General features: G+C 33.6%; 1 protein-coding gene across 6 annotated transcripts in view; it reads right to left on the bottom strand.

Moving 5' to 3' along the window:
- Nucleotides 1-19602, bottom strand: part of NCAM2 (neural cell adhesion molecule 2) — a 288588-nt gene that overhangs the window by 76895 nt on the left and 192091 nt on the right. For all 6 annotated transcript variants that reach the window (XM_080579695.1, XM_080579698.1, XM_080579696.1 and 3 more), the window contains exons 9-10: nucleotides 14628-14778; nucleotides 583-770 (exon numbers count right to left, since the gene is read on the bottom strand). In XM_080579695.1, the coding sequence (XP_080435821.1) occupies nucleotides 583-770; nucleotides 14628-14778 (339 nt within the window). The remainder of the gene's footprint in view (nucleotides 1-582; nucleotides 771-14627; nucleotides 14779-19602) is intronic.

Genomic DNA, 19602 nt, shown 5'->3' with positions numbered 1-19602 from the left:
ATAGCGGTTGAATACACTTTGTTGTGAAATCATTAATCAAGGAACATGACTTGTTGTACATTACTATTCAGTAGTTCACTATTTAGTCAAGATGATACGTTTAGAGACAATAATAAATAAAGATAATAATAATAATAATAATAATAGCCATCTAAACCAACTGCAGTTTAGTTTCACTTTCTCCTTCTGGTTTGGTCTTGACTGAAGCCACACATACATTTTTGTATATACCAAGCACCTACCAGATAGTCACTTTAATTATTACTATCAACCCGATGGATTAATATTATATTTATGCATTTATTTACTTGCAATAAATGAAAGTCACATTAGCGTTCAGTGCAGATGCAAAACTGAACACAAGCCATGTAAATAAGGTTTATTTTCCAAATGTTCACAAGAAATGTGGAGATAAATCAGTTCATACATAGTTTTTATGTTTTGTTTTGTTTTTTTTAAAGACCTTTACTTATTAAATTATAAATCTTAACCTTAAGCACACTGCATAAGACTTACAATGGTGCCAAACTGAAGTAATGAATTTACTAATGTCACAATGTTGATTTCCTTTTTAAGCCTTACCTCTAGAATCAGCTTTCTTCCTGCACTGTAGGTCTTCAGATGTGTTGTATTTTTTACAGGTAGAACTAATTTTCCTCTCTTCCACTGAATTGTGGCAGATGGATTTGCCAGCACTTCACATGTTATATTGATGGGATTGCCTTCCCAAGAGTAATGCATGGTTTGATTTGACACAAATGTTGGAGCATCTGAAAAAAGAAAGTAATACACAAATATGTTAACTGTTTTAGTATAAAACATACCGTATAACTCTATTGAAGTACTAATCTTCTAAAGTTTTAACTGAATGCTGTTTCAATTTATTACTAACCGTGGCAACATCAGTGTTCAACCCTGAGTTTTTTAAGCTCTTATTTTCATAGGTTTCTCCTCTGCTGAAATTGTTTCAGCTGAAATTCTCAGGAAGAGAAAACTTGCTAATTATATTTAACATTAGGCAATATCAGGCCCTTGAAAGATCTGCCTCAGAAATGACAAAAACTGTTTCATCCCAATGATGAGAAACTCTCCAGCCAGACTCTGGGAAAGGCACAGTACATTTTGTTAGGGTGCATTATTACATGATGTTTAGGGTTCAGTGCACGAAAGTAATAGGCAGGTTCCTTCTCTTGTGACATCTGCAGGTGGATGTGTGGATGTGGCCCTGGGTTCAATGTTCAGTCAGCACACTGACTTCCCAAGCTGTTTATTACTTCCCAATGGCTGGTGACAAAGGGAGTTGCAGTATGAAACATATATGTACACTGTTCAGTTGCTGATTTTATAGAGTCTCCTTTTGCCATGGAGAAATTACACTCACTCACTGAATGTTCATAGATGTGTAAATGCTTCACCAATTTCCTATCAGATCATATACTTTATGAAACCTTTCTAAAGAAAGACACTTGGCTGTGTAAATAAACCTAGAATAAAATAATGAAAGAAAAAAGAACACCTAAAATATTGCTATGCATTTTACCTACTTCAGATAAAACATTGTGCATATCAGTATGCTTTCTATTTAAGATAATCATCATATCAGTTCCTTAAGAAATCATCAAGCTACAGACAAAGAGATGGTGCATCTTCCTCACAAACCTTGCCTGTAAATGGCTATACTAAGCATGCAGCCAAACACTGAATCGGATCCAGAGAAAACTGCTGGCTTGCAAACTAATTATATTTTTCAGATCACAATGCCAGCAGTGACAAGGCTCTTGCATTCTACTCACTGTTTCCCTGGAAAACAGAAGCAGTTTAATGGTCTCCAGAAATGAGCAGGAGTGGTTCTCTCCTGCTCCTCTGCTTCTGTCTTAGGTATATCATATTTTTGTCTATTAAATATTTATTTTGAAATCAATTTTCCATTATAATCGCACTCGTATTATAGTTTAAGAGTATTAAGTAAATATCATTTATATTACTGAAAGTGAAGGAAACACAGTTCTTAAAGAGAATTATCAGTTATAGCTGGTGCCATGGTATATCTTTTTAATACTTGAACCATATATATTTCGATAAATAGTTGTTAAATGCTTCTAGTTGTGTCTCTGGAAATTCTGTTCTAGTCTTCTCACAATTAGTTTAACTTTAGACTAGAAAATTTCTAGTAGGTCTATCAGAGACTAGAACACATTTGACTTAACAGTAGAATTTAGCTTCAAGAATAGTTTTAAACTACTTTCTTGTTTCTGAAGTACGTTTTCAACTTCTTTTTGTGTTTACCTTTGTGCAAAAATGTAACTTTTTGGTTTTATTATGCTTCTGGTGCATGCATACATACAGGCTGAGATCAGAGAAAACTGTCATCTGTTCTAAGCACAGATAGTCTACTACATAGCTCAACATATTTTTTTAATAAATATTCAGCCCTTATTTTTGTAAGAAAGGAGATGATTTCATCCAAGTAAGTGAAGTATGGCTTCATATAATTTTATTTACAAGACACAGGAGCTCTTCTTTCCTTTTCAGATGTTACGGTAAGTAATTCTACTGCTCTTTGATTCTCATAGACCTTTAAAAACATATTTAAACATCTAAATATCTTCTTGCAAAGAATGGACTAATAAAGAGTATTCAGGATATGACATCACAAAAATGGAGCTCTGTGAAGATAAAAGCAAACTTTGCATATGCCTGTTTTATGCTTAGGTATGATCAGGAACGTCAGAACGCCCAGTCAGACACTTGGCTTCTGGAAATGAAGTTAGCAGTGGGATCCACCTGAAGGAAAACTGCATGAACTGACTTCTTCCTGGAGGACAGCTTTTGCACTGAATGTGTGTTCAACATATGGGTCAGAAATCTCATCACAGTGCGCATGAGACACAAAATGAAGTCATTTAACAACAGATTTTAAATAAGCTCTGTCCTCCATAATGGACAATTTCTCAAAGTAACTTCACTTTATCAATGAACACTGGCATGAATGTGGCAGATAGAAAGATGTTCCGTCAGAACCCAACTAACTGATGGTTAACATGATGGATCACATGGTTTGATGCTTTCTGATGCTTTCTGTTAATTTAAGTAAACATTGGGCCAATTCATATCCTACTTACAAGACTTACATGTGAAAAAGGAGTGTCCAGTTCCTGTAGGTACAAGCATTTAAGAGAGTAGTGACTTTTGGTTCAAACTGCTCTGTCTTCTAAAGGCAGATTTTGGATCACTGTACTATCTGTCTACTTATATTTTAAAAGAGTAGGCCAGTTATGGACTGTCATCTACACATGACTACAGATACTAACAGGTTTAGCATCTTAAATCACAAAAAGCCCTTCAGATAAAGCTATATCAAAATCAACAACTCCAAAATGCAAAGCATTGCTAAACAAAATTAGCTTTATGTTTTCTCTCTAAAAGATTGGAAAAAAAGGCTTTGCAGCAATTTCCCCAGCAGTTGAAAGATCCGATATAGCCAAAAGTAGAAGATACTTGCAGGCAAATCATCTTAAATAACATGATCTTTGATTTGCTAGTCAGGAGTAAATAACTGGAGTGATGTTTCATACAAAGAAAATAGCTCTGGAAATATTTTTTTAAAGTACAAATAAAAGATATTCTTATACATTGTTAGATATTTCTTATAAAATAACAAAAATAAAAAAGAGAATGAAATATATAAGGACATTTTTCTTGTATACTTTCATTGCTAGCTGTAGTATAGTGTGCTTAAATGGTTACAAAATTGGTATTTATCAAACAGAAACATGTTTAGTATTGTCATGATTTTGGGTGCAACAGTTAATTTTCTCCATATTGGCTCACACAATGCTGCGTTTAGGATTTTTGATGAAAACAGTGTTTATAACACACCAATGTTTCTAGTTGTTGCAAAGCAGTGCTTGCACAGAGCCAAGGCCTTTTCTGTTTCTCATGCTGCCCTGCCAGCAAGGATGCTGGGTGTGCACCAGGAGCTGCAAGGGGACACAGCCAGGACAGCTGGCCTCAACTTACCAAAGGGATGTCCCATGCCATGTGGCATCATGCTCAGCAATAAAAGCTGGTTTAAAGAAGGAGGAAAGGGGGGACATTTGGAGTGATGGTGTTTGTCTTCCCAAGGAACCATTACACTCGATGAGCCTTGCTAAACCACAAGTGGCTGAGCACCTGCCTGCCAGTGGGAAGTAGTGAATGAATTCCTAGTTTTGCTTTGCTTGTACATGCAGCTTTTGCTTTCCACAGTAAACTTTATCTCAACCCATGAGTTCTCACACTTTTACCTTTCCATTTCTTGCTCCCATCCCACCTGGGGAGAGTGAGCAAGTGGCCATGTGGCACTTAGTTGCCTGCCAGGTTGAACTACATCAGTCCTTTTGGCACCCAGTGTTGGGCTTGAAGGATTCAAGATGATGAGAGATTTGATTGCAATGTGGAGTGTGCTAGACCAAATTTACAGATGCTATAGCTGTTTAGATGCTAATTTGCAGGCTCCTCTGCTTGATAGGGGCTTGCTTGCCGTACTGTATGGTAGAATCCAGTGCTTGTTAGTGGATGCTTTTGCTTCTGCCATTTGCTCTACACCTTATCATCTTGCTTTGCTGTGCCTGGGAACATTTTGATAACAGTTATGGCCATCCACGTGGCCATAACAGGTCATCAGTGCTGTTCCTGTGCTGTTGTACTGGACAGGCTGGAAATCCAAACTGAACTTGAATCAGAGGGACTATTACCACGCAGGAACACAAACACACTGAAATCTCTCTGGCCATGGATTAAGTCCACTCTGAAGCAAAGTACCCCTCAAAGCATCTGTGGCCATGGATAAGACCACGACACAGCAGGTGTCTGAAGGGGCCTCTGAAGTGACTATGGCCAACAGAAAAGGCTGCACCAGAGCAAATGTACCTTGAAGCGACGGCGGCTACATTTAAGTCCGTGCTGCAGCAGGTATTTTTCTGAGGAGGCTGTGGCCTGATACTAAGTCCACACCAGAACAGGCAGACCTCCAAGCATCTGTGGCTGTGGATAAAAGTCCACCACACAGTAGGTAGACTTCTGAGAGGGCTGTGGCCAATGGACAAACCCAGGCTGGATCAGGGGTGAGGGGAGGAGTTCATTGCAATGTTAAACCCTATGGCCTGGTCCAAAAGAACAAGGGGTGGAGATTGTAATGGATGTGCCTTTAAACTGTTGTAACCCATGATTTGAGTTGCATGTTACAAGAAGTCCTATAGCAGGGACCTCTCAAGCCAATGGGCAATGAGCCTCACAAGACACAGTGCAAGTGCAGCAGTGACCCGAACTGAGCTGGCTTTGGTGTCCAGTAACTCCACGCAATGCACTGCCTCTCCTGTGCTGAGTGACCACTGTAACAGAAACTGACAGGTCAGCACTACAATTATGAGATGTAGTTACCCATATACTGTACAAGAAGATTGTGTAGGAGAAGCAAACTCTGACCTGAAAAGTGTCTCTAGCATTTAAATATCCTTATTAGGCGTAATGTCTCAGAACAGTGATTCAAGAACAGACCCATATATCATGTCTCATTCAGAATGTAATTCAATTAACAACTTCAAAGATCCAGCTCTGGTGTATGTTAATAGTTATACACAAAATTGGATATGGCAAATTACCTGATTCAGCACATGTCCAGAGAGCTGTAATAGCAAACTGGTGTGCAGAATCAGATTTGTACTTCTTCATTTAAGAATGTAGATTTTCAAACTTTTGACTATTTGTTCCTCAAATAATTCATCTTCCTGGATCATACAGTGAAAATATATGGCAGATTGTCAGGTCTAAGATGCTGGATGTTTCCTGTACTATATTTTTGGAAGACTCTCTCTTAGATGGTTAATACTGTCATGTATTTCCCATCATCAAGAGCTCAATAAACTGCATCCTCTAACAAATCTAGTACTTTCATTACCATCCATCCTGTTAAAGCACCTTAAATTTTTGTAACTCCGCCCAAATTGATTAACAGCCTTCTATCTTTCTCTTGTATTTTCTCCCTCTTGCCTGTTTGGCAATAGCCAGTATTCTGAAATCACTAGCTCTTCCTTGGAGATAAAGTAGAACCTCCCACGACAGGTACAATAATTGTCACGTATTCTTTATAACAAGAATAATTTTAGAAAGACCTCAACAAACGAAGCCAGGTGATTAGATTTTGATATATAATCATCCTTAGGAGGAAGATAGAATGTACAGTGTTCATGGTTACTAACTTTTACAATTTTCCTTCCACTATCATGATCATGTGGCTGCAAGGAAGACCTTGTAAATCTGAATGTGAAATTTTGAGATCGAAAAGCAAATGAAACTTACCACATAGTAGAATTTAAGTTGCATGATTACTAGCTAAAATGAGAGGGCTTTTTTAGAATCTGACTTTTTTACAGATGGACATATTACTTTCACAGCAGGTACAGTAATGTTTTCTTTCCCCTTCCCGTTTGTTTTGGTTCTTTTCCACATGCATATAATAAAACACATGATATTCATTATATAGTTTATGCAAAAGTAGTAGTCCCCTCTTACTGAACAGGCTAGTCCTTGGTCACCTTGACTATGATGTTATTTTTGATACACAAACATCACTCTAATTTCTCCATCTCCATAAGAATAGGTACAAAATTAGTTGTCATGAAGATAAGGTACCTTTCTGCTAAATGCAATGCATGTCATTGATGATAGCAACTTCAACCTTAACAATGGGCAATGAATGCCTGCATCGTTCTGGTGCTTGATGCTGGCAGATACACAGAAATTCAATGTATTTTTCTCTGAATTACAATTGATGTTAAGGAAGAAAGTATTTGGTTGATCACTTTAAAAAAAAATAAAATGCCAGCTTCATAGAAATATCTTCTGTGAATGGATTAACTTGTCTAAAATTTTTATGTTACTGCTGGGATATGGTTTTCAGGGTGGCAGTTTAATCTCTTCAGTTATTTCGGTTTCACTAAGTTTAATCTGAATTCATAGTATCCTGATTTACTGATGCATGATTTCTAAAAATCTGTGGTCTTGTGAGTTGTACAGATCTCTGATATTTACATTAGATACTTCTAATTTAACAACCAGAAATAGAGGCAAGATATTCCCTGCAAACAACTGCTGTGAATTCTACTATTTGTTTTCTGTAAGGCCACTCTGAGTTAATGTTAGTGTAACTATTTTTTCAAAGATTTATTTTGGGGTAAGAAGTGTAGAAAATGTTTGCCAGATGGAGAAAAATGGTAATAAAATTATAGCTACATAAAATAACCTATTATGTCAATACTGATTTTTAAAAGAAACAGTCTGCGTATATCTGTTGGCCATTTTCTGCCAGTAAATATCTAGGAACACTGGCCATATGAACTAGAACAAGATCTCTTCCCCTCCAGATCTCTCACACTAATAATTTTTATTTTAGTAATAAAATATTCATGCATTATCAATTAGTGACATGTCATTGTTGGATGGCATCAGTATGTATCAAAATTTCAATTGCTACCTGTATTTCAGGACAGAATTACTGGAGTAATTTAGGATGATCAGACTTCTGACATCATATATTAGATTACATAATTCTGACATAGCCAGAAGTAAGCCACAATGTCTTTCTCAAATCACGACGCTAACTCCCACCTCTTCTCCTATCCCACTTTTCACATTTTAAGAACAAAATCCAGCTTCATATATTTACTTTCTGTATTTTCCTGCCTGTCATCCTTATCTCCATGTCTCCTATTGATCTCTTCCCTCTATTCCCTAATATCTATCTATCTATCTATCTATCTATCTTTCTATCTATCTCTCTACCTACCTACCTACTATATTCCCAAATCATGACAGTTGTTCCTATATGGAGCAGGGACTCTCAGCCTTAGCATCTGTTCACTTTATTTTTACACACAGTGCTGTCCAGAAAACAAAAAAATCTCTAAGTAATTTTTAGGAATGGAATAAAAATCCCAACAGCATTGCTGAAATTACCTTGTATATCCTATATATTATCCTGTATATTATCCTATATATTCTATTGTATTTTCAAAGTATGAAAATCTCAGTTTAAAATTTGTGTGTTAATTATCAATGAAAACATTTAACATTTAGCCCTCTGAGACGAACTCATAAAGTAGAACCATCCTGAAGAAAACATCAGAAAATTACTTATTGTGTGCATGTGTTTTTTTAACCTTTACTTATATAGTTGAATATGTGAAAAATTATGGCACTAAACAAAGATGTTGAAGAAAATATATGTACTAAAAAAAAAAAGACTAAATTATCTGAAGAGAAACAAAATAAAACCTAGAAAAAATATATTCAAACCAACAAGCCATTAAAAATCTACTTAAAATGATACCAAGCTCACTGTAAGGTAAACAAAACCATGTTGTATTAGGAAAAAATTAGAGACGTTCTTGATACGAATGTAATATTTTAACAAGTCATAGACATACATAGGCCAAAAGTTTTTAAGATGGAAATTCTGCTCTATGGTATTATTACACCCTATTGGGCTAACGAATAGGTAGATTTACTATACAGATGTAGAAATTATAATTTTACATTTATTGTGGCAGAATCAGAAAAAGACAACAAAGCTGCATTCATCACTGCTTCAGTACAGGGAGACTTGGTAAAATGTTTTTTGCCAAGTGACTTTATGCAATAATCCTCATATTTTGCTCAGAATTCAACATTTTTATCCCCTTTAAGCCACTGCAATGGCATACCAAATTTTCTTCTATGTAAGAGCAAAAAGCGGACAAAAAAGGAAAATTTTACGTCTTAATTAGTAACATTCTTGAGCTCCAAACTCATATCAGAATAACTACATGTATTTCATGATGCTGAACATTAACCTACTCAATCTCTGTTTTCTCATTTTAAGCTATAAATTTGACAGGAAGAAAGGTAACCAAGACCAATAGTATTTTACAAGAAAAGATGTAAAATCTTCTAGAATACTTCAACATTTTGTTTCTATTGGTGGTTTTTGATAGTTTTTATTTTTTTCTTAGACCATATGATTGTGTTTATTTGTTTTGTTTTCTGGCTCTGATAACAAGATAGGGCTGGACCATCATGATTTAATTGTGTGGTAATTGAGTCCCCAAGAGATGGGACTGTTTAGCCTGGCTAAAAGAAGGCTAGGGGGAGATCTCATCAATGTGCACAAATATCTGAAAGGAAGACATAAAGAATACGGAGCCAGGCTCTTTTCAGTGGTGCCCAGTGACAGGACAAGAGGCAATCCCTTCCAACCTCAAACATTCAGTGATTATGTGAATAGTGGGATGTTCCTACACTGACTTATTTTAAAAGAAACTGAATCCAAAGTACGAACTGTCACATTTTTCAGAATTCATGATAGGAATAGGTAGCTAGAATTTACTTCATATCAAATAGGTTATAACATCTGTAACATAACTGCCCATAGTAGCATTATCTTCACTAATTCAAAGCTTTCTTTCCTTGACATTAGGTAGACTTTGTGGTTCAAATTATTCAGTCTGCTTTTAAGTAATTCTGTGTCTTTTCAAAAGTATAAAATGAACAGCATGAATCCAAAGCACCTGCATTAACTGCAGCGCTAAGCAGATGACTAACATAACAAAGTGGAAAGACCTAAAGGACTAATCTATTTGTAAAGAAAAGCTGAATACTATAACAGTAATGTGACTGATTTCAAGTTGTGGTAGTTGGGTAGTGTCAAGCTGAGTAGTATAATAAATACTGTACAAGTTTATTTAAAGATAAATAGTATGCTGCACATGCTACATGATTTTGTTTGGTATCACTGAAATAATGTTGGTAATTAATAAGGAATATAACTACAAAATTCATGTTTGGACAAAAATTTGTAGTAAGCAAATCTTCTAATTTTTAGAAGAAACCCTAAATTACTTAAATTCCAGAAATTGCTTTCTAAGAAGTCATATTTATCAGCCACTCATGTGGCTGGTCTCATACAAAAATGTACCATATTACCAAATGTAATATGCTCGTGATAGCCTATTACAGCCCACAACACTAATCTTCATGTATAGTGATGAAGCAGGTATCAGGACATCTTTACTGAGAATAATACCTTGAAAAAAGATGACCTGTTATATCCAGTAAGTCAAAATTATTATTATTATTTTTAAATTCTTCAATTCTAATCACTGCAGTGAATTATTTGTAGAAATACACCCAAGAAATAATGTGTTCTCTCATCAGAATTTTTCTTGTTTTAATTAGGTCTGTATTGTGTTCTTTGTTTGTTTGTTTTATATTCCCTTATCTCCTTCACATTTAGCATTTAGTTTCAGAACAAATATATCTCAGCTAAAAACACAATGGTACCATATAGAAATGTAAACATTTGCATAGGAAAACTGTGACTTTGAAAGGCACGTGATCGTATTGTATGTATGATCACTTTGTAACTCACTAGGATTTGTACATTGTACCTCCTCAGGCCCTTCTGAAAACCTCCTCATCATCAGAATACCTACTGCTATATCTATTTTTGTATCTATTTCTATCATGTTTTTATTAAAAAAAAAAAAAGAAAAAAGAAAAAAGAAATAGCTGTCTATCCATGAGAAATATGTTGCTAATTGCTACAAACACATCTTAATACCCAATACCTAGTATACATCATATATGCCAACTTTTCAATCAGTTGATTCAGTTCGCAGTAGTAACAATGATGTTTATTATTAATAATAATAAATCCAACATACACTAGGCTTCATATGTATAACCAAAACTTGCAGTTAATGATATCTATTAGTAAATAATAATTTTATCTTCTTTTTCATGTACTTCTTAAGTATTCTTTTTTTTTTTCTTTTATTATTTTCATAGTAAATACAAGGAAAACTAAACATAACTAAACACAAAAAAGATTTTGTAGGAAGAAATCCTTTTAAGTGACTCTGGCTTCTCTACAATTCATGTCTATCTAACATTTATTTCAGATTAAAGGCTGGGTTAACTGTGCCTGAACAGTATCAAACTGATAATCTCTTCCTGTCCTGGCAAACTGCTCTTATCATCAAAAGTAACCCCAACAGAGAACAAGGATAAAGTATAGAAACTCTGTGCAATCTTGCTGTCAGTTTAAGTCTCTGATAAGGGTCAGTAAGTAAAAGCATGAGACAGTGACACCAGGGCATCCTGTGACTCGATTAGTCCTGTTAGACTGCACTGCCATTTGAAAATGTGACAGCAACATGCTCCTCTCCTGACTACATAAATTAGCAAACATATTAAAAAAGAAGATTAAGAATTAATCAATTAATTAAGATTATTAAAGAAGATTACTGTACTTGTGTTGTTAGTTTATAGAATGGTATTAGGTGCACTGGTTAGCTATATCTAGGAGCTATGGAACAATATGTACAATTAGACCTTGCTTATTTATTTATATTTTAATTTTAAAGTAGTTATTGAGGTTTATGCTAGAATACCATTAAATAATACAAATTCTGCTAAAATGGCCCACTAGTGATTATGCAAAGAGCTATCCATACTTGAAAAAAAATCCTTCTCAAAAATGGGTTTGAAGAGAATAAAACCAGAATCATTGAAATTATTTTGAAGATTTTTCAGATCTGCAATTTGGTAAATTAATAATTGGAAAAAAATATATAAACAACCCTGATAGCAACATTTGTAATTACAGTCAATATGCTGAAAAAAGATCACTTGGAGAATAATACAAAGGGAGTCAAAACATTTATTTGATACCAACTTCACAGAATCTCATACAACTCCCCTCTCTTTTCCCATTTTGCTATGACTACCAATAAATTTTTTAGTTTTTGAAAATCTAACTTCTGCTGAAAGTCTCTAACCTGCAACTTATGAAGTGAAATAGCCAGAATGAAAGATAACTATGACACTTGCTACAAAAAAATATATATATATTTGTAGTTCAGAAAAGCACGTCTAGTACTTAAGACTACACCGCATTGTATGGAACCAGTGGTAAGAAGGTACTAATAGATTCTTTTATAGAGACTGTTTCATCACAGAAATTTATGACAGAAACTAGATTGATGGGGGATGAGGCCAGAATGAAGACAATTTCCTCTGAGGACACTATTTTATGGACAGAAATTGTTGTCATTAGACAAGTGCTTTGTTGCCTGGGCAGGACAAACAGGATACAGTTGGAGTTCATGTAACAGTGCAAAGTTATTTCCAATGCAAATTAAAAACTGCTCTGACTGGTAAACCTGAATACCAACAGAGACAGACTTCTGTTGTATCACCCCCAAAATACATGCACTGCATTACAAAATTACCTGACACGTAATGGATATGAAAATATTTCTACTTCTGTTCACTTTTTTTCCAGCACAGATGTTCTCTGAATACTTGGTTTAAACTTCAATAACAGTTAAAGTTTCAAAAAATGAAAATTCTAGTTTTAGACATTTCATAATTTTATGTTAAATAAAAATGCTGTGTTATAAATTAAAAATCATCACTACAATGTGTCATCTATATTATGATAAAATAATATTTCTATGTTTTAAAAACTTCTTTATCAGAAGACTTCTGAGCTGTAAAAAGTTTTACGTTGTATTAAAAAGTGTATCTACATCAGCATAAATACAGAATTAAAACAATATGCTAATCCATTTTCACATACATGTATTTGATTGTTCCCATACATATTACAGTTAAGCCTGCCACACAATTCACATTAATTCAATTGTAATATATTACTTTTAAATTCATAGCATTATGTCCAAAAATTTCACTCTGAAAGATGTCTTAGATGACATCAATGATACCTGAAACGTGTCTTAGATGACATTCTATCAATCCAGAATTTTTGTTATGGACTTTAATATGAATTCTGTTCTGTTAATGACTTCTTCCATTTCTTTTGCTAACATTTCATAAAATGTGACAAATCCTATATTTCCCTTGTTAGTACCAAAAAAAAATATATATATATATTGAATTTTAAAGCATAATAGCTACATGATGCTAATTAACATATTTTTCATATTATTTTACGCGTACAGTAGGATACGATTTGGAATTTTACAGATATTTTGAAGGAGCTTCACTGAACTTTAATTTTTATCTAGTAAAATATTTTTTCCTTTAATACATATAAAATAAATAATTATCAGCGCACCAGGTGTCATTAAAGACTGAGTCATTAAAGAAAAAATATTTTAAATATGCTCCCAAAAGAATTTTTGCAAATTACTTTGCAAAGTTTCAAATTCCTTCAACTGTCTATTTATTGAAAAACAGATATGTTAAAGCTATTAATGAACACTGTATTTATTTCTTAGGCCTTCTGGGTTGGCAAATCATCGCATTTTTAACATCCAATTAGAACTTTGAAATTTTCTTGTTTTCTTTTCAGATTTATTTCCTATATAAATATCCACTGCTGGCTTGTGAAAATGATGGAACATGCAACTGTATACTGAAGTCACTTTCAAAACTCCTCAAGACATCACTCAGTTGACAGTCTGAAATCATTACTTATCTCCGTATATAGATCTTATTCCAATGTTCGTTGTATTTCAGTGGAAAGACACTCCTTCAGTTCAGTGGGTTTTACTTTTATTTTTACTACAAATAGCCTGTAAGTAAACCTCACTATGTTACATTATTGGTCTAATTGTTTATTCAAAGCTTTGGTAAGCCTTCTGGAAACCGACCGATATTTTATCCCCCTCCATTCATGTAACTATTCAATCAAATACTTTTCATGCAACCTTTCTGTTGGTCTTTTTTTTTTTTTTGTTCACTCTGAAGCTCAAACAGGCTCACTCAAGCTATTCTAAGCAATATAAATAAATCCTACAAATTTCTAGCAAAATAGAATAATGACTTAATGACTTTTGGTTTTCATTTCTGTAGACCTTTCCTTTAGGAGTTTGAACAAAAGGGTGTTTGAATTTAACACTGAATTTTCCTGTATTTGAAATTTATATCCTCTGATGGCTTCTAAAGCATCAGACTCTTCTGTAAACAAAAATAATCTCATTTTCTCCTGGATAAAAATCAAGAGTTTTGAATAAAGCAACCTGTCCACAAAGCAGCCTGCCCACATGAAATTGTCACAAACTTGTGAACTCCAGCTCCATGACGACATATAACAAGGGCTTGATATCTGGAGGAGGATTAGAAAGTAAGAGAACTAGGGGAAAAATAAAAAGCAACCCCAAAAAACAAAGACTTTGTTGCATCTTGGAAGTTTCAGCTCAAGTCTGACTTGTTGCTCAAATCAGTCTTTACCTTTTCCCAGTGAATACTTTTCACCCAGAGCAGGCTCCACCAGCCCAAAAATTTGAAGTTAAGTTTAGCCAATTTGTAGTTATTAAGTTTAGCCTTAAATAAGTGAGTAATATCACAGGAATATGATCTGAGATGAAATCCTGTTATGCTTAAATCACTGACAAGGGTCACATCAGCTTAAAAAAAGTCAGGATCCCTCCACAGAATTCAGTACTACTAACTACAGAAGAACACACTTTCTTAAATTATGCAAGTTTAAACATGAATTACCAGGAACAACTGACCTTCCATTAAGAATGTACTTTTTTTCTTTTAAAACAAATTTTAAAGAGAAACAAAACATTAGAACTTACATTCAATATCAAGGTACATGCTCTTTTGGTGCCCACCAATTCTACTTGCAGCTTCACAGTCATATCTCCCTGAATCTGACAACTTCACATCTTTAATATGCAGTGACGATTTTCCATGCTGCCCTTTGACTTCTATACGGCCATCTGGGCTCTGTTTACATTGATTCAGGAAAAAGAAAGGTTTTATACATATATGTATATTTATGTATGTCTCATATATTAAACACCATTGATAAGTATAACTGAAAGCATCTCTTCATCCGTGGTGAAGTTATTACTGACAGCTAAGCAATTTCTAAATTTGTCAAATGAATTAAAAATATATAGAAAAATATGTTCTATTTTGAGGCACTATAATCATGGGAATAAGTACATGCTTAAAGGAACACTGTCAAGGTAAACCACCACATTTATCAATTTATGACTGGCACAGTGAATGACATACTAAAAACCTGTTTATTACCTCATTTATTTTGCTATGATGTTTCAGTTAATGAAAATACATGTGTAAATTCATAGTATCACAGTTGGCATTATCTCTCGACATTAAAATGCAACTGTGAAACTGAATAGAAATATCCCCCGATACAATGATCAAAATACAAATCCAGTCATAGATTTCTTATTTTCATTATTCATATTTTCTTGACAGAAGCTCAACATTGTTAAAACAAACAAACAAACAACAACAACAAAAAACATGATTCATAAATGCAACTCAAATTTCTGGATTTCATTTACCTATGATTGCATGGAAGAAGGTAGGGCTGAAAAATGAATACCAGCTTCTCATTTTATAGAAGATAAATTTTGTATTTATCAACTTGATAAAAATCCTTATCCATAACATCTCCCCACCCCCTGACCCAAACCTATTTGACTTTCAAGAGCATAAAAGAGCAGGGAAAACTAAATAAAACATTTTAAAAAAACTCCACTGTTTGACACTTCAACTCCATGGAGTAGTATACCTGAGGGAAGAAAATAAACAGTTATTTTTAATCTGGCTCTGCATTTACTTTTTTTGTAGCTTTGGAAAAATTAGCTTCTTTTTCATTTTTTTTCATTTAAGAAAGAAAAAGTTGATACTAAATAGTGATGTTTACCTACCTTCATTACTGAGGAAGGTGAAGAAAAGAGGGAAAAATAGTAACTATTTATTTGTATTGCATTTAAACTTGAAGCATACTTTAATGTTCAATCCTATAAATACATACATTCATAACTCTATACATATTGTTTCCTCACTGAATGCAAGAAAAAAATGCATACAATTTAGATTTCACATATTCAAAATAAAGTTGTCATATAAAGTATATCAGATTTCAATGAAGGAGAAGTACCCCACATTAGAGTCCAAGGACACTGAATTTTGTTTCCTGTGAAAATGACACAGCATAGATACGTAATCTAAGTTATGAAACCTAATGCAGGAGAAAATCTAAATTTCTCCGGATTGATAAAAATTAGTAAGATCACCCATCTCTTTTATCATTCCTAATGATGAAAATTCTGCTTTCATTCTACCTTTAAAAGATGAAAGAACAAAAATATGACATTACGAGTAAACATGTTATACTACTGCAGTACTGAATGTAGCAATTTGGGGGGGATTTCTTGGGATAATTAAAATGTAATTTCTTTAAAACAAAACAAAACAGTTTTCTAATCTCTATATATTTTACAAACACTTTGTAAGACATAGTTCATATCAGTATTATTTAATTACTGATTATTTGCTTTTTAAAAAAAATCTTTGAGTGTTATCTACATTTACAACTGTAAATCTACATTATTCATACTTAAAGTGTACATATACTTCAGCCATTTTATTTCTGATTTTACCTTTGTTAGAAACATTTCTTTTAGAAGTCACATTTTGAATTGTGAAAATAGATATGCTGAAACAACCTGTGACTGAGTCATAACAATACTACTTTGATAACAGCAAAGGAAGATTCTATCGGTTCAACACTAATCACAAATACTCTAATTCACTATATATTCACTATAATTAACTCCATACTTTCCAAAGAAGAGATATAAGTGTTACCTGATGTTAACAAAAAAAAAGAGAGAGAGAGAGAGACTCACAAAGACCCTTAAAATTAACTAACTATTCCAGTAGATTCACTTTCTTGTTTTAGTTTATGTAATTGTTTTCTAGTATTGCTGTGAAAAATAACTTTGCTATGTAGACATTTCGTCTGTACCCAGAAAAACTTTCTTAAGTTCTCATGTATAAGAAAACATATTTTATTCAAATACGAATATTTGAATACTGAAAAATATTAAATACTAAAAAGTATTAAATCTTAGGGAAAAGGATTTTTTCTTTTACTAGGGAAAAAACAACGTAATGAATACTCAGAAAGATAGGAGGTTTTTGATAACTACATCATCTACTCACATCATCATCAAATACATGTTAAGAAGCATTTGGTTCATTTCAAAAAAGTGACATATTTTTGTTTATTCAGGTTATGGAAAGTCAAAAAACAAAAAGAAAATGCATAAAAATTGTACACAATAAAATGATTTGGCCTAAATGACTCATAAACCATCAATATTTACCGAAGTTAATTTCTAGCTATTTCAAAGGTGTCTGAAAATGATCTCTTCAAAATTGTTTATAAAATAATGTAAAATATGTAATGATATTTTCTGCTGCATTCCTCTGAATGTGTATTCTCCTGTGGCTTCATGAACAGTTAAGGAAGTCCTGTTCCCTGGTCCTATTCTGCAAATGGAGTGCAATAACACTTCAAATCATTCAAGACTAAGTGGTTACAATTCCATTCATTTTTCTGTAAATATGTTGAAATACTTGATTAAAATATACCGTGAGGCTAACATTGCCGAAAACAAAAAATATATGAAAGAAAACTAAAGTGAGTGCAAATACAGTCCAAGAAAATTTCATTAAAATTTAAAAAATATACACATATTTTGAAGTAGTTGCCTATGCCTAGAAAGGATTCCCAGAATATCACAGAGACTAATGCATGCATATAAAAAATGCTAGAGAAAAGAGGCTATGATGAATTTTCACTAGGATTTCAAAAATACCGGTAGGTCTGTATTATATCATTCCAACCGTATAAATTGGTTAACTGGAATCTAGGTAAGTAATCTAAATACATATTAGGATTATAGAAAAGGTACAATAACAGTGCAATCATGCTGAAGCACAGCTCAGAAAGACCAGAGAAAAGACACGGAAGTTGACTACTGCAAAGAGCAATGAAGAAGCTGGGGCAAAAATTTAACACACAGTTTTAGCCTTAAGCTGAAACCATGCTGGTTATATTTTCCTGCATTTGTAAATGGCATTAGCAAAATTGGAATATATAGGCAAAGGAGAAGTCTGCATTCATATTGACCCATAATGTCAGTCTTTTTATCCAACTTTTAACAGCAAATACACAATGTCGGAGGAGCAGCCCTAACCTTGGGGCCTGTGTCCACCAGAACTTGATAACCCTTGGTAAAATCTTTCTGAGGCCTAATTTGCTCCTGCACTGAGTATGGACGACACACATTAGCACCAATTCTGGCACCATAGCAGATCAGAACTGAAAGAGGGAGAGAAAGTAACATGGGAACATGAAGTACACTGCATGTTCACAGTAGTCCTAAGTAGAGATCCCCACCGGGAAAACAGCATTGGAGTTGCCACTGATAAGAAGTCAAAATACAAATATAATCTCTATAAATGAATAACGTTAGTAACTCTCAAGTCTGCCTGACGTAATAATGCACTCTTACTGAATTGGGATAAAATCTTTTTTTCCTTTCAAATACTGTAGTGGGAGAGATGCAAAATATATACTAAGGTGTTTTCTGCTAGATGGAATAAGTGCACATGCTTTTATTTCCTAGTAGTATTAAAGAATATAAAAAATAGACAAAACAAAAACATAGACAACCATAACAGCCTCTGTGGTTCAATACTCATGATTTCTGCTGATTCACTGAATTATTCTGTACAATAGCAGAATATGAATAATCAGTAAACTCTCAAAAACATACATGATCAACACAGTTCCATACAGATACACATATTTTTCTACAAATATCAATAAGCAAGTATTATTAACGGGTGCTTAAACTCAAAGACATTGGAAGTGTAATTTCAACTAATAGAACATTCTGTGTACTGCAACTGCTATAGGAAAAAAATGTCCCAGAAATAAGACTTTTATTTTTCTCTACTTTTTTTACAGCTTTTTGGAAATCGTAATAAAAGCTTAGAAATCAAAATATTTTCCACCACGACTGTTAATCAGAGAATGTTTTAATATTCATAAAACAATGCTTGTTTGTTTTCTACAAGTTCATGACCACCACAGAGCTACAAGACACAGGGAAAATCTTCAGCAGAGGCTTTTACAGAATTTTGCTTACAATACAGCTGGATCTGTGACTTTATCCATACAAAACCCATCCCCTGAATAAGAATAAAAAAAAAAAGAAAAGCCTAAAAATCTTTGATATTTTGAATACCTACAGAGTCTAGTTCTCTGTCTTTACAGGTCTTCAAGGAAAATTATTAATAATGACAATATTGAACTATAATAAAGTGCCTTCAGAAAATTAAAAAAGGGATGAAATCTCTCTGTACTGGCAATAAGATGCTAAGATAATAATACTAAGAAAATGCAGCTTAACCCAAAACAAATCATACAGTAATTATAAAATGGGAGCTATCTCATCACCTGAGATTAACTTTACAGATTATGTAAAAATAAATATATAAAAAATATATATTTATTTGATATTAAATTATTTTCATGCTTCACATGGTATTCTATTACCTGACTTTTCCTGTGATGCTTGTGCTTCCTGAACTTCTGATATGACCCACAGTTCCATACCATGAATATTCCCTACCTCCTGACTGGCTAATGTGGACCTGACTGGTCACTGCATAGCTTCAAAACCACGTTCCAGAGCTCCCAAGGTAATACCAGAA

Source organism: Anser brachyrhynchus, assembly GCF_964034855.1.
Source record: "Anser brachyrhynchus genome assembly, chromosome: 1".
Taxonomy (NCBI): Eukaryota; Metazoa; Chordata; class Aves; order Anseriformes; family Anatidae; genus Anser; species Anser brachyrhynchus.
Note: the sequence above shows the minus strand (reverse complement) of the source record. Positions and strands in the feature narration are given on the sequence as shown.